At 36.2% G+C, this 14,629-nt stretch overlaps 1 protein-coding gene across 1 annotated transcript; it reads right to left on the reverse strand.

Moving 5' to 3' along the window:
* Positions 1–647: 647 nt before the first annotated feature.
* tbx20 (T-box transcription factor 20) lies at positions 648–13,802 on the reverse strand. Its single transcript, XM_030157625.1, has 8 exons — positions 13,671–13,802; positions 12,344–12,590; positions 10,472–10,636; positions 8,938–9,046; positions 7,321–7,479; positions 6,700–6,776; positions 3,406–3,515; positions 648–1,832 (listed from the first exon to the last, which is right to left on the reverse strand). The coding sequence occupies exons 1-8, from the start codon at positions 13,795–13,797 to the stop codon at positions 1,504–1,506; spliced, it is 1,323 nt and encodes a 440-aa protein (XP_030013485.1). The 5' UTR covers positions 13,798–13,802; the 3' UTR covers positions 648–1,503.
* Positions 13,803–14,629: the final 827 nt, after the last annotated feature.

Genomic DNA, 14,629 nt, shown 5'->3' on the forward strand with positions numbered 1-14,629 from the left:
TTTGTACGTATGCATCAGTCATCCTTTACTGAAGTAGCTGTGAAGCTTGTTTAACAGGTGTTAGTGTGTAGTTGTCTGTTATTATGATGGTGCTGTCTGTGTAATTAATGTGGTATAAAGACTCACTATACATAATCAACCACATAATAACTGTTGAGCCTGTTAAAATATAGAAAAGTGTTTCTTACTCCACATACATCATTCAAATGAGGGGCTTAAGTTTGCTCTCTCTGTGAGTGCTTCATGCTGTCACTGCACGAGCCTACTAAATTTGCCTGCTAAACTTTAATTTATAATGGTCAGAGCAGCCTTCATAATTCTAGTTGTAGCAGAAGTAAAGTATAATAGTAGTAAAGTAGTAGAATAAATGCATGAATGCATCCACTCTACATTAGAGAGATGTTGTTAAGGTAAGCAGTTTCTGGTGGAATTAACACCCTACAAATTATGGACAAAGCAAACTCACAGAGGATTAAGATCTGAGACAACCTCTGCAATTATTACAAAGTACCAGAGCTCACCTGGTAAATACCTAGTCTGAATGAGTCAGGATTAGACGTCAACAATTATTTTGTTATTATTTGTTATTATTTTGTTAGTCAGAGATTGTTAATTTGCAAAATGTATGATGGTGTATAGTAAAATGTATAGTAGTTAATGATTAGTAAATGTCACAAGAGCTGACATGTATAGATGCTGCTGATGGACACAAAGGAAGATCCGTAATCAAGAAGATTTGTGGAGGAGACTGTACATACTTTACATACAGAGAATGTAAAGTAGCCTCACTATTTGGCAGCTATAGTTCACTTTTTGCTCTAATGTGTTGCAGCTATTAATGATCTTTCCAACCTACTTAATAACCTAATTATAAAGCATTTATGACTCATTTACCTCATTGTGAAGTAGTCTTGAACTTTGAACTGTACATACGGCTGGCTTTCTAGAAAACAGAGGACAGCTCACATCCTCGTCTCTGATATGATGCTGAATCATCCACAGACTCACACAGAGCCTTTAGACACACATTATTCAGTTTAAAGTCCTCTCTCCAAAATGGTATTCAGTTCAGGGTCACGCTCAGTCCACCCACCATGCATCAGTGGACAGCCCTGTACTGCTGACAGTGGGGATCAGCAGCTACTGAGTCTGTAGAGGGAGCCATCCAGACTCAGTTAAAATGAGTTTCAACTGAAGATCCACATCATATTCTTCTACAGCCCGATTAAACATGCTCCTTTTATCATCTTACATTAGAATGTAGTGCTCATACCAAGGGCAAAAATGTCTGTACAGTGTCACTATAGTTTGTAGAAATATCTGGACCTGTTTAAGTGTTTTTTCTCAACAAGTTTTTCCTTGTTGCCGCCTTCTTCTCAGTTGCATGTGAGCTATTTACAAAGGCCAGAAGGGAAAATACAAACAATGAGGAGTGATGAGCCGTAGAGGTGAAAAACTGGGAGTGGGGATCAGGTTTTTGGTGGTCTCCTCTCCAGGACCGAGTCATACAAAGGGGGTCATGACAGTGGAAGAGTGGCGGAGTCCCTGGATGGCGGCATAGGGCCCCTGTTGGAAGTAATGATGGTAGCGGGGCATGTGGAAAGAGGGGAAGGTCGGTCCGCTGCCCTGCATGGTCCCTGCCAAGGCGCTGGGGGTCAGAGGCATGCCCAGCCGGCTGTACGGGGGCAGTGAGCCCTGGATTGGGTGGTGCAGGGATGCCGTGCTGGTGCTCATGGCTGAAAGCGTCTGTGGGTGCTGGAAGCTCGAGAACCCTGAGGTGGTGGTGACCCAGGAGCTCAGGGAAAGGTTATCTGAAGCTGTGAATGCCGATCCTGTAGGAGACGGGAGGTAAATGTGAATAAACAGGGTAACAGGTAATTAAAATCAATCATCATGTATCATGTAATCATGTATTATTTTATCATGACTTTTTTATTTTTAATTAGGTTTGTTTAAGGGCAACATAATGTACCTCAGAAACTATGTAAAAAAAAAAAAAAAAGTCCTAATATGAAACTGAAAAATTATTCCGCAATGTTTCAATAAAGATAAAAGGCAACAAAATACAAATTTATGAGCTGGAGAACAGGGGTAATATTCCATGCTAGAATTCTGAGATCAAAATTGTAAATTTTGAGGGAAAAAACTAAAAATATGGATACGCTCTCAGGTTACAGAGTCATTTTTGAGAAAAATCTTCAAACATATAAGAATGCCCAATGCAGGGGAGACCACATATTATATTTTCAAATTGGCAATTCATAATATATTTTCAATTTTAACAACCACAGTCTTATGAATGAAACAATATTGATTAATACAACAGTTGTAGCATTTTTAGAATTACAAAATATCCAGTAGTGAATACATACAGGGTGGGGAAGCAAAATTTACAATATTTTGAGGCAGGGATTGAAAGACAGTGTATGACCAATTAGTTTATTAAAAGTCATGAAAATTTATTTGCCACAAGAAAATGTACATAATAGAAAATGTTTTTATTCTGTGTCCTCCTTCTTTCTCAATAACTGCCTTCACACGCTTCCTGAAACTTGCGCAAGTGTTCCTCAAATATTCGGGTGACAACTTCTCCCATTCTTCTTTAATAGTATCTTCCAGACTTTCTCGTAATAGTTTTGCTCATAGTCATTCTCTTCTTTACATTATAAACAGTCTTTATGGACACTCCAACTATTTTTGAAATCTCCTTTGGTGTGACGAGTGCATTCAGCAAATCACACACTCTTTGACGTTTGCTTTCCTGATTACTCATTTGGGCAAAAGTTTCTGAAAAGGTATGGATAATAGTGTTAGGTATGATTATGACATCAATATATGTTTGGTTTCAAAACAATTGACGTAGTGCCAGCTGAGAAAAAACAACTAAATGTTCATTGTAAATTTTGCTTCCCCACCCCGTATATGAATATGAATGATGTTTTTTGGTATAACTATTTACTTTTAAGGTCTGTTGTTACTACACATTAGTTGGCATAATGGCATAATGAAGACTTTACATTGTGATCTCCTTTGTGCAACCTGTGACAGTAGAATAGCAACACGTGATTTTTTAAAAAAAAGGCAAATACTGTGAAACCACCAGAATGTTAAAAATAATGTGATATAAGTTTTTGGTGGTCAGAATACCCACCATTATTACATATGAATTTATAAGAGACATGGCTGAAAAGCACCATTAGCTGTTAGAACATTATAACACAGATCCACAGATATATATCTGTGTTATGTTGATGTAAAACTTGTTTTTTTGTTAAAAAATTTACTTACCTGTAGTTTGAATAAAAGCACAATGGAAATCTTTTTATCTCTGTATTCATTCAGAGTTGTGGTACAGAAGACAAATTATCATGTTGCGGTTTTTTTACGTCTGTGTTTGGTGCTCACCTCTGTGTGTGGAGTGTCCGTCTTCACTCAGGTTCTCCTCGTCTCCATTGTAGGTCCGTATGGGCGAACGGGCATACGAGTGCTTGTGGATCAGATTCTCAACACTTTCCCTACAGTAAAAGCCGAAAAAACATCCTCGACATAAATCTTAATTTTCATTTAACATTTTGTCTTTGACAAGTTTCACATGACTATAAGCATCAGCAGATTCTAGCAAGTTCTAGATTCTTGTTGTATTTGACAACAGTGTCATTGTAGAGCAGGGATGTCAAACATAAACCCACGGGCTAAAACCAGCCCGCCAAAGGTTCCAATCTGGCCTGCATGATGAATTTGCAAAGTCCAAAATTACACTGAAGATATTAACAGTCAAGTGTGTCCAAGTCATTTTAGTTCAGGGACCACATACAGAACAATTTGATCTCAAGTGAGTCAGACCAGTAAAATATATAACCTAAAAATAATGACAACTCCAAATTTTTCTCTTTGTGTTAGTGTAAAAAAGTAAAATTACATGAAAATTTTTACATTTACAAACAATCCTTTCACAAAAAATGTGGATAACCTGAGCAAATATAAACAACTTAAGAGTCTTAAGAGAAATAAGTGCAATTTTACCAATATTCTGACTTACAAAATGTTTTGTGCCTTCATAGATCCACTGTGATCTGTAAGTTGTAATGCACATGTGTAATGGATAACCTGAGGCAGAGTGTTGTTGAAATTGTACTTATTTTTCTTAAGATATTTCTGCTTGTTCATGGTTGTTCATGTTATTCACATTTTTTAAAGGATAGTTTGTATATGATGAATACCTCCATTTTGGATGGCTATAACAGATCCAGTCAAAAGTCCAGACAAAAGACTTCATGTTGAATGTTGATGTGATAATTATATTTATAATGCAGAATTTTATTTTGTCTTTTATTAAAAGTTTTAAACATGACTGTAGATTTCATTAATACATACATTTTCTGCATTTAAGTGACATCTCTCCTCAAAATGTTTTGTTTACATACTTAAGATATAAAAAAAAACTGATGCAGAAATGACTTGTAAAAATGTGGAGGAACATTCATTTATGGACAGTCCTATGCAAAGTGAGGTGAGTGACATTTTCAAAAGTTTGGGAAACAATTTTCATCTTAAAAACTACAACTCTTAATTTTGTAGGGATAAATAAATAAATAAATAAATAAATAGCCCTGTTGAAACCTGCAGCAGTGTCTGCCCGTATGGATCAACAAACACCAAGAAAGACAGATGCCCACACACTAATTTTTGGCTACTTTTTGTCATCCTATGTAAATACAGTATGTGTGTCCGCTCTGTTGTGATGTTTGTGTTTCTGCACATTTTTAATATGTGTGTGTGAGCTTGTGCAAAAGTGTGCATGTGTGTTTTCCCACAAAGTGCATTAGCTCATTTGAGTCTTGTCAGACAGCTCTTCTTAAACACACTGACACAAATTGTTAGAGGAGGTAGTCAGCTTCTGAGTGTGTGTGTATGTGCAAGGGCAAGTGGTCTACATCATGTGAGCCATGCATCCACATTAGTAGCCCTCCCCCTCCCCCTCTGAACAGCCCCCTTCCCTCCAATTAGGTTAGGAAAGTGCAATATCTGTCAGCGGAGCAGTACAAATGTGTGTGTTTTTATCAGCAACGGGCCCCTCTGGCACTGAGGCCATTGCGGACTCCCACAATGCACAATAGAGCAGAGAAGAAGAAGGAGAAGGTGGGGGGAGCAGGCTGGTTTCAATCAGTCACTATGGCCAATTGAATTAGAGTTTGTTTTAGTGCAGTGACCGACTCCAGACTAATGTGATTTTTGAATTTCCCTGAAGATCAATTGATCAGGTCTAATTCACAGCCCTCAAAAAGAAAAAGAAAGAAGAGAAAGAGGAGGGGGAGGAGTGTGTGGGGGTGTCTGGCCGGGTTTGGGACATCTCTGGTTTGATTGAGGGAAATGGACACAAGGTTTGATTTTGTCAGCAGTAGTGCCGGAATCAGGAATTACGAGAAGTGTGGGTTTTGACATCATGCGTAAAAATCCTTTGGATAACTCTATGGATTTTGTTTTTGTGTGATGTATGTTTAAAAAAAAGACAGAGAAAATGACAATAATTATAAAACAATGTTTCATATACTGCATGTTAAAAAAGGACAACCAAGTTAAGAGTAAGAATTAAGAAACAAATAATATGATCTTAAGCTAATAAGATCATATCCGTCACAGAAAAAAAGGAAGAAGGAAGTACAGACAGAAAAAAAATGAAAAAATAGCAAGCAAAAGGGGGCTATGAAAAATAAATTCATGAAACTATAATAGACAGTGACAATAAGAGAATAGTTTTTGAATAATATTTCAGCACAGAATGAATGAGAGGAAAAACCAAAGAAATAAAGAATAAAAGACAAAGAGAAAATCAACAAAAAAGAAAAAAAAATTAAAAAGAAGATACAGAAATTATAAATATGAAGAAAAAGGAAGAAAGATCAATTATTTAAATGATAGAAAAAATTAAAAACAAAAAAAAAATTAAAAACAAAAACAAATTGTGATGAAAGAAAGAAAGAAAATACCAGAATAATGCACAGACAGAATAGAATATGGAAATGAATGACTCAGATAAAAAAAAAGGTTGTAAAGGTTAATAAAACAAAAAACTAAAATACACAGGTAAAGAAAAAAGAAAAAAGATAGGTGCAGAAAATCTGAAGAAACAAGAAAAATACAAATCAATAGTCAAGAAAAAGACAAAAAAAAAAAGTTAAGAAGAAAGAACAAAAACGACTAACAAGACAGAACTTAATGAAAAAAAGACAAAAGCAAGAAAACAAGGAAAAAGAATGAAGCAGAATTGCAAAAAAAAAAATCTTTAAATCCAAACAAAAAGTTACAAAGACTGGACAAAGAATGGATCAACAGACAGAACAACAGATAATAATGAAAAAAAAAGCAAAATCAAGGAAACTCAAGAACAAAAAAGAAATATAGATGGAAGAGAGGAAAGAACAGAGTGAAGAATGGATGTGAAGAGGAAACAAGGATATGAACAGAAGGGTAATGAGTAGGTCACACTTTTAACAGAAGTATGACAAAAAAGCATGTTCTGTGGATTATCTGTTCCTGCTAAGAGAAGTAAACACTGCAGCCTCTATATTTACAGACACACACACATACACACAAACACAAACAGGCACACACACATTCCCTTGTATCTTATCCATAGCGGTAGCAATGTCAGAGGGGACAGAGGTTAACAAACAGTGCAGAACCCAGAATTCCCTGTACCTCTCCATGTCTGTCAGCCGAGAGGAGTCCCTGAAGCCTTTGGCAAATGGGTTGCTGTCAATCTTTAGTTTTGTGATCTAAGAAGCACAAAGAAGGAAAAAAGAAACAATCAGGATGTGTTTTTTCTTCTCTATTAATCAATGAATTTGTGACCATCTGGATATTTTATGAAGTCCTCAATTTGAATCTAAAACAAAACCAAAATATATTAGTCATGAACTCAAAGAAATCTCTCGAGTCGCTAATTTTAAAATCATCATATGATATTTCTGCAAAATGGACAAACCAATAAAACCCATATAGTTTGGCAAATGACAGTAATTAGAGACACCTGTTTTTTTTCAGTTACTGATGTATTTTGTTGAAAAAGTCCCTTTTTCTTAATTTTTTTTATGATTTGATCTAATAACCTTTGAATTCACTTTGAGCTTTTATGAACATCTACGTGATCAGTAAATGAAATATATGAAAATATCTGATTTTCACTGAAAATTGAAAAACCTGAAGGATAATATTATAATAAATGGTGATAAATCACTTGGGAAAGACAAAAAAAAAGTTGTGACAAAAATAGTTGTGGATCTTAAAGGGTTAAAAAAAAAAAAGGTCTGATTTCCTCACCAGCTGGTTCTGATAGGCTGTGACTGCTGTGAATACTGTTTCCATGAACACAAAGGTGCGAAACTCCTCAGATTTTAGGTTGAGCAGTGAGGCGGTGTGCTCCTTCTTCTTGATAATGTGGACCCTTGGCTGGTACTTGTGCATGGAGTTGAGGATGATCTGCAGCGGGCGAGCAGAAGCAGAATCATATTACAGTGAAATATAAAGAGGATAGCAGAGAGACACAACAACACACAATCTCATGAAAAAGAACACACACACAACTTCTCTTTGAAGAACCCAGAATATGTACTATGAAATACATCTTAACATAGAAATTGCAGGGCGGCACAGTGGTGCAGTGGTTCATGCTGATGCCTCACAGCAAAAAACGTCCTGGGTTTGACTCCCTGGGGGGAAAATTCTGTGTGGAGTTTACACGTTCTTCCCGTGTTTGTGTGGGTTCTCTCCAGGTACTCCGTGTTCTTCCCACAGTCCAAAGACATGCACGAATAGGTTAATTGGTCAAACTAAATCGCCCATAGGTGTGAATGCGCATGTGGTTGGTTGTTCATCCCTATATGTCAACCCTGCAATGAATTGGTGACATGTCCAGGGTGTACCCCCGTTTGCCCATAGGTAGCTGGTATAGGCTCCAGTACCCCGTGACCCTCTCGAGGACAAAGTAGATGAGAAGATGGATGGATGTAGAAATCACCAGTGAAAACAGCAAAATAAGTGACACAAAACACAGAGCAAATAAAATGAGAGACAACCTAAAGCATGCAAATAAAGAGGGATGAGCATGGCTGAAGAGACATGGGAGCGTTGGTGTCAGACTGTCCCTCCCGTGTTTCCTGTCTGGCTCAGTTTTATTCATCTTTCTGCCACTGACTCACATAAATGAGTAAATAACCAATGAATGGTCTCCACTATACAGGTGCATTAATGATGATTCTTTACTTCTGAATGTTTGTTGTGCATAATGTGAAATTTGCTGCTGACAGAATGGATACACATATGTACAGAACTGATGCAGTTGATTTTCACCTCTGATATTAAATGTCTCAAAAAATAAAATGCATGTGCTTACATGCAGTTACATCTAAATAAAATGTGAAATGTGTTTCTTTTTCATAGTCACAGTATTTTTCACTTGAACCTAAGTTTTTAAGGGGTGAATTGGAATTGGGCCTTATTTTTATACTCAGCTAGGGATATATTTTGTTGAAAAACTCACTTTTTCCTTTTTTTCTGTTTTGATAAAATAACCTTTGAATTTACAACATGATCAGCAAAGTAAACATAAGAAAATGTGTGATTTTCAATGAAAAATGCAAAATGCAATGGATAATATAACACAAATGGTGGTAAATCACTTGGGAAAGACAAAAAAAAATCATTTGAAAGATGTGACAGAAATAGCTCTGGGTCTTTAACGGTTAAGTCGGTGATTAAGAAGGAAATAATTGGGTTCTACCATGATGAATGATTGAGAGACAAAGGATTTTTAAGAACAAATTTATAATGCCTAACAAAATTTGCCTGGGTTAAACGTCCAAGCTAAACTTAAGCAATAGAAGACTGCGTCAATAAAAAGAAAGAAGAAAAACAAACATGGAGGTAACAAGTGCTCACATGTCCATGTTGGTCCAGTTCGTTGTTTGTCAGCTTAACTTTCTCAAAGGAAACCATTTGCTTCATGAGTTGCTCCCCGGTGAAAGGGGAATCCGGGTGGACGTACAACCTGCCGGAGAGGAAGAGGTGGAAGAGGAGGCGGGTCAGGGGTTAGAGGCTCCACTATACAGTAGTGAACAAAACCTGCACTAAATTGGAACCGGTTTTGCCCTCTGGTTAAAATTATCAAATAAAAATGGATAAGTAGTCTACAACATGGATAGTAGGCTACCATTTGCCTCAATAAAGCAGAACAAATTTTATATCCAACACCTAGACCAAACACACAGGCCAAACATACAGCCCGCGGGCCAAAACGGGCCAGCCAAAGGGTGTAATCTGGCCTGTGGAATGAATTTGTGAAATTCAAAAATTACACTAATTTACACTTGGTGACAGTCAAGAGTGTCAAAATCATTGTATTTCATGGACCACTTTCAGCCCAATTCAATCTCAAGTGTGTCAGACCAGTAAAATAGTATCATAATTACTCATAAATAATGACGACTCAAAATTTTCCTTTTGCATTTCGTGTAAAAAGTAAAATTACATAGAAAAATATTGACATTTACAAACTACACTTTCACAAAAAAATGCAAATAACCTGAACAAAAATATGAACAACCTGAAATATTTTAAGAGAAGAAAGTGCAATTTTAACAATGTAAAGCCTTTTATTAAAGGTTTCGTGCCTTTGTAGAGTGATCTGAAGTTTTAATGCACATGTGTAAATTTGAAGCTGAGGCATAATAGGCTAATGTTAAAATTGCACTTAATTTTCTTCAGAAATTTCATTTTGTTCATTGTTCCTCATGTTATTGTTTTACTCTAAAAGTTGGTGTTATTACTAGGATATTATGTTATTATTTTTACTGGTCTGGCCTGCTTGATATCATATTGTATGTGGCCCCTGAACTAAAATGAGTTTGACACCCCTGGCTTAAGGCCAAAATGTATTAGCATATTCTTTAAAAGCTAATGCTAAAACTAAGACCATGTTATGAAAAGGACCTGGCTTGTTTATCCTGTTGTAATATATGAAAACAGACCGTTTAAATAACCATACATTCCTTATCATTAGCATTAAAGCTTTCTACTGGCCAAAATTCTCCGTTTCAGGGTCATAATGATGGCAATTATTAAACTTGTTTTCTAAAGGTGCCAAATTGCTAAAGGTGCTAAGGAGCTAAGATAGGGACACAATAATTATTTAGAGTAGCCAAGCTAACCGACGCTGAAATATGCTATGGGCTCATCGTGTAACTTAATGGGCTTCTTCCTGCAATCATCCATAAAAAAGACCATCTAAAAACTGTCCCTTCTAGACCATTACATGTTTCTTATTTTAATTACAGGTTACCTGTTAGTGCTTACTCTTGTCCCTCGGACTTACAAAAACAGAAAAACCAAGGCAGCCTATAATTCTTTTGTCTCTGCCAGATATTGGCAAATTGTCATACACGCACTATTATACCCCCACACCCGTCAGTCATACCTGGCAGGCAGGAGAGGGTCTGCTTTGCCGGCAACCAGCCAGGAGGAACGGTGGTACGCGTACCGGTACCGTTTGTTGTCCACCGGGACAATGTCCATCAGAACAATGTACTTGGAGTCTTGATCCACACCAGAGAACGAGACCCGGATGGTTGGGAACATCCTCCTGTACGTAAATTATTATCATTATAATAATAATAATAATAATAATAATAATAATAATAATAATAATAATAATTATTATTATTATTATTATTATTATTATTATTATTATTATTATTATTAGTAGTAGTAGTAGTAGTAGTAGTAGTAGTAGTAGTAGATGTAGGCCTAGTAGTAGGCCTAGTATTGTTATTTTCAGGCTATTATTAGAGTATTTCAGTATTATTTTAACAACACATTTTGTGAAACTTTTTTCTTTCATTATTTCCTTGTTCAAAATCTTTCAGTCATATGTTCAAAACTACCAGGACGCACTCAAACATAATGACAGATACTGACACAACAGTCGATGTCATCGACTTTTACACCGAGATGCTGCAGAGATGCATAGGCCTACTTATTCCCCACCGAAAAACAACAAAAGGACATAAAACGGCTATATATATATATATATATATATATATATATATATATATATATATATATATATATATACACAAAATGTTGCCAAAATAATAATAATAATAATAACCCCCACATCACGCATAAATTCCCCTTTTGGTCTACAAAATAATTTCTTAATTTTTCTGAATCGAAATATTAAAATCTATTAAGATAAATGTTATGCATCCACACCTCTGGACCTTATTAAAAAATCGAAACGAACGTGCTGAGATCATTTAGATTCTAAATAAAAGTGGCGTAAGAAAAACCTTATATATCAATAACTTACGTTTAAAGGAGGAAAAAAATTAAAACCATATATTTACTAAACATAGAATTATGTTTATTTAATTCTGTCAAATAATTTTCAGGGTTTTTTTGTGAATAAGAGCCTGTTTTTGCATTGAAGCCTCGACAAATAGACCAAAAGCGATAATTTCTCCTTAGTATACTATTCGCAAGCATCCTTATAGTATTGCTATTATTATGATTATTATGAGAGCTTTGAATGTTGCGAAAAAGCCATGTTGCCATTATTGTGGAGAAGATTATATTAATCTATTGGGGAAATGCACGGATTAATGTGTATTTTTTTCTGAACATATATAGGCTACTATTGTCAAAAATGTTGTTGTACTACAAGTTCGTTAAAAAAATAAAAAAATAAAAATAAAAAAATCATTTGTAGGCTTTTTTAAAATGTATTGCTCAGAGCTTTTCAGCTGCATCTATACCTGCGCAGACTGACATTATTCATTGTCCACCCCTAATTGTTATTATTATCATCATTATTATTATTATTATTATTATTATTATTATTATTATTATTATTACCTCCGCCAAGGAGGTTATGTTTTTGCCAGGGTTTGTTTGTTTGTCTGTTTGTTTGTTTGTTTGTTTGTCTGTCCGTTAGTGTGCAACATAACTCAAAAAGTTATGGACAGATTTGGATGAAATTTTCAGGGTTTGTTGGAAATGGGATAAGGAAGAAATGATTAAATTTTGGTGGTGATCGGGGGTGGGGGGGCCCACGGGGGTGGGGGGGTGGGGGGCACTGATCAGCCTTGGCGGAGGTCTGCGCTCTCCGAGTGCTTCTAGTTGTTATTATTATTATTATTATTATTATTATTATTGTTGTTGTTGTTGTTGTTGTTGTTATTATTATTGCAATTACACAGTATTTTTATGTGATTATTTTCAGGAGATAGTCTACTACACCATTAATAGGTAATGCTGGTTTTTCCAACGTGCGGAAATGAGGGTTGACCTTCCAGACTTGGTGATGATCATCTCGGTGCCCAGCTCGTGGAACTTGTCCCACAGCTCCTTGGTCTCGAGGCTACAAGAGATCTTGGCCATCTCCTCGCTGGGGATGCCGGGATTGGTGGGGATGAGCGGTTCTGTGCACACGGCGAGCGCGCTCCCTCCGCTGCAGTCCCCGGGTCCGTGTGAGTCCAGAGTGGACAGATCCGCCAGAGCCTGCTGGTTACACGACGACTTCTCCACGAACTGCTCTGTTTTATTTTTATGGGTGAAACACACGAAAACAGGGACACAACAGAATATGTAAGTAGGATTTATTTTAATGACTTTTAGATAATAAATAATATTAAGTCAAAGAAAGAGCTCAATGTGTAACCATCAGCACGGGCTAATATTTTAAACTGATAAAATTGTTTTATTATTTTGATTATTAAAACAGTTATTCCTATTAATAGTCATAAACTTATGAAACATTTTAATAATGTTTGTCGACATTGTTCATCCTTTATTTGAATCCTCACTAGTTCTGTTTCTTGTCATTAGAAAGAAAAGGGAATATTAACATTATTAAAATGTGACGTTTATTTAAATTTACGGTGATTTTTAATGGGGATAAACCTAATCTTTTCATATATTTTTTAACAATGTTATAGTTTCAAATGTATAAAAACTTATATTAATTGATAAAATCTCAGTTAAAGCAAAGAAACCATCTTTAAATATATTATTTCTACATATAAATGCCACAAAATGCAAACGCCATAGAGTTTTGTAGTTTTTAAGACGACGATGAAGAAAAAAAAAGAACAAATAACATAATGTTTAGTATGGAAATTGTTTTTGTTAAAAAATAGAAATCACTCTCAAAAAATCCCTCCCTACATTAAAGGATTATTATTTTTCTTTTGTATCCTATATGAGCAGAAAGTTCTTTTCTTTTCTTTCTTTTTTTTGTTTTTTGTTAATCTATTTCATTTTTAACCAAACTTCCTTTCAAATACTAAAAACGACGAGCTGAAGCGACCAGGAGTTGCATGACAGAATGTTTAGCTCTTGTCACATTCATCTGACTATTCCTCTCTGCCCTGCATATTTTAAATGGGCATGTTTATCTTGTTAAAGCACATGTACTTTTACCATATTTGCGCTAATATGACCCGTTTTTTTCCACCGCGTTTGCTCCAACCCTCCTGCTTTCCGTGCCTCCCACAGTACTTCTCCCTTAACTCTACTGTGCGCTTCGTAAAACTTTCACTTTTATATTTTTACGCACTAGTAAATCAGAATTACGTACTGTATTTCCCCGACTTTGCGACACTTTTGGAACTCACCGAGAGGTTTGATGGTGTTCTCCTCCGACTCTTTCTCCTTGGGCTTCCCGCTGGACATAAGGGCGGCTATGGAGAAAGCGTTGGCCCGGGATGACAGCTGCGGTTTCGGGGATGAAGTGTACTCCATGTCGGTAAGAAGATATATTTATATGTATATATATATATATATATGTATATATTTATTTATTTTTTTTTAAGAAGAAGAAGCCGCTGACCAAAATATTCCCTCTCAGATAAAAACAAAATCCTCTGCTGCTGACTCCCACCGGAGGGAAGAAAGAAGGGGAGACAGAAAACGGGCAAAAGTTGTCGCTCTTTACGCACAAACAGTGTTTCTTGTGGAGCGTGCACTTGTCTCTAACGGCGTCTTGTTGGACTTGTTGGATTCATCGCTCAAGTCCATCTGAGAAGTAATGCCAGATATCCGAGGCCGGCTGGCTGCTGTTTGGGAAGCTTCAGTCCTGCTTGCCCTCCCCTTATATTATTTCACTGTGCCCTCCAATCACTGCCTCGGCTTCCACGTCACGCACCCCCTGTCCCGCAGGAAAAACGGGAGATCTCATACTGGAGCAGCCAATTAAATATCCCGGAGCTCGCAGTTTTTGGGTTGTTTATTTTTTTAGTGCCAAAGACCCCAAACTGAGACATCTAAAGGAGAATATTATCAGGTGTGTGGTGTGATGGGAGATAAAATATTTAAGTTGTATTACTAGCACAAAATAGATTTTTTTGGGGGGGGGGGATAATTTTTGAGACCTTTAAAGGATTCCTTGGGGCCCCAGTCCACACTGACAATGTTAACAGCAGGAATCTGATTTCCATGTCGATGTATGCCCAATAATTTGCAATATCATTTGCGTCATACATGGAGCCAACTATTTTAGAATTTTGACACTTAGAGCGTGTTTATAAAATTCAGATTTCCCAAATGTAAAAGGTAATTTCCAAATATCACAATT

This window comes from Sphaeramia orbicularis, chromosome 16 (genome assembly GCF_902148855.1).
Source record: "Sphaeramia orbicularis chromosome 16, fSphaOr1.1, whole genome shotgun sequence".
Classification (NCBI taxonomy): domain Eukaryota; kingdom Metazoa; phylum Chordata; class Actinopteri; order Kurtiformes; family Apogonidae; genus Sphaeramia; species Sphaeramia orbicularis.

Excerpts from the sequence above, each read along its gene's own strand:
- tbx20 (XM_030157625.1), bottom strand. The coding sequence starts at position 13,797 with ATGGAGTACACTTCATCCCCGAAACCGCAGCTGTCATCCCGGGCCAAC. Across the intron at positions 6,777-7,320 it reads CAGCCTATCAGAACCAGCTG|ATCACAAAACTAAAGATTGA; the intron begins GTGAGGAAATCA and ends TGTGCTTCTTAG. Across the intron at positions 3,516-6,699 it reads CGGCTGACAGACATGGAGAG|GGAAAGTGTTGAGAATCTGA; the intron begins GTACAGGGAATT and ends CTTTTACTGTAG.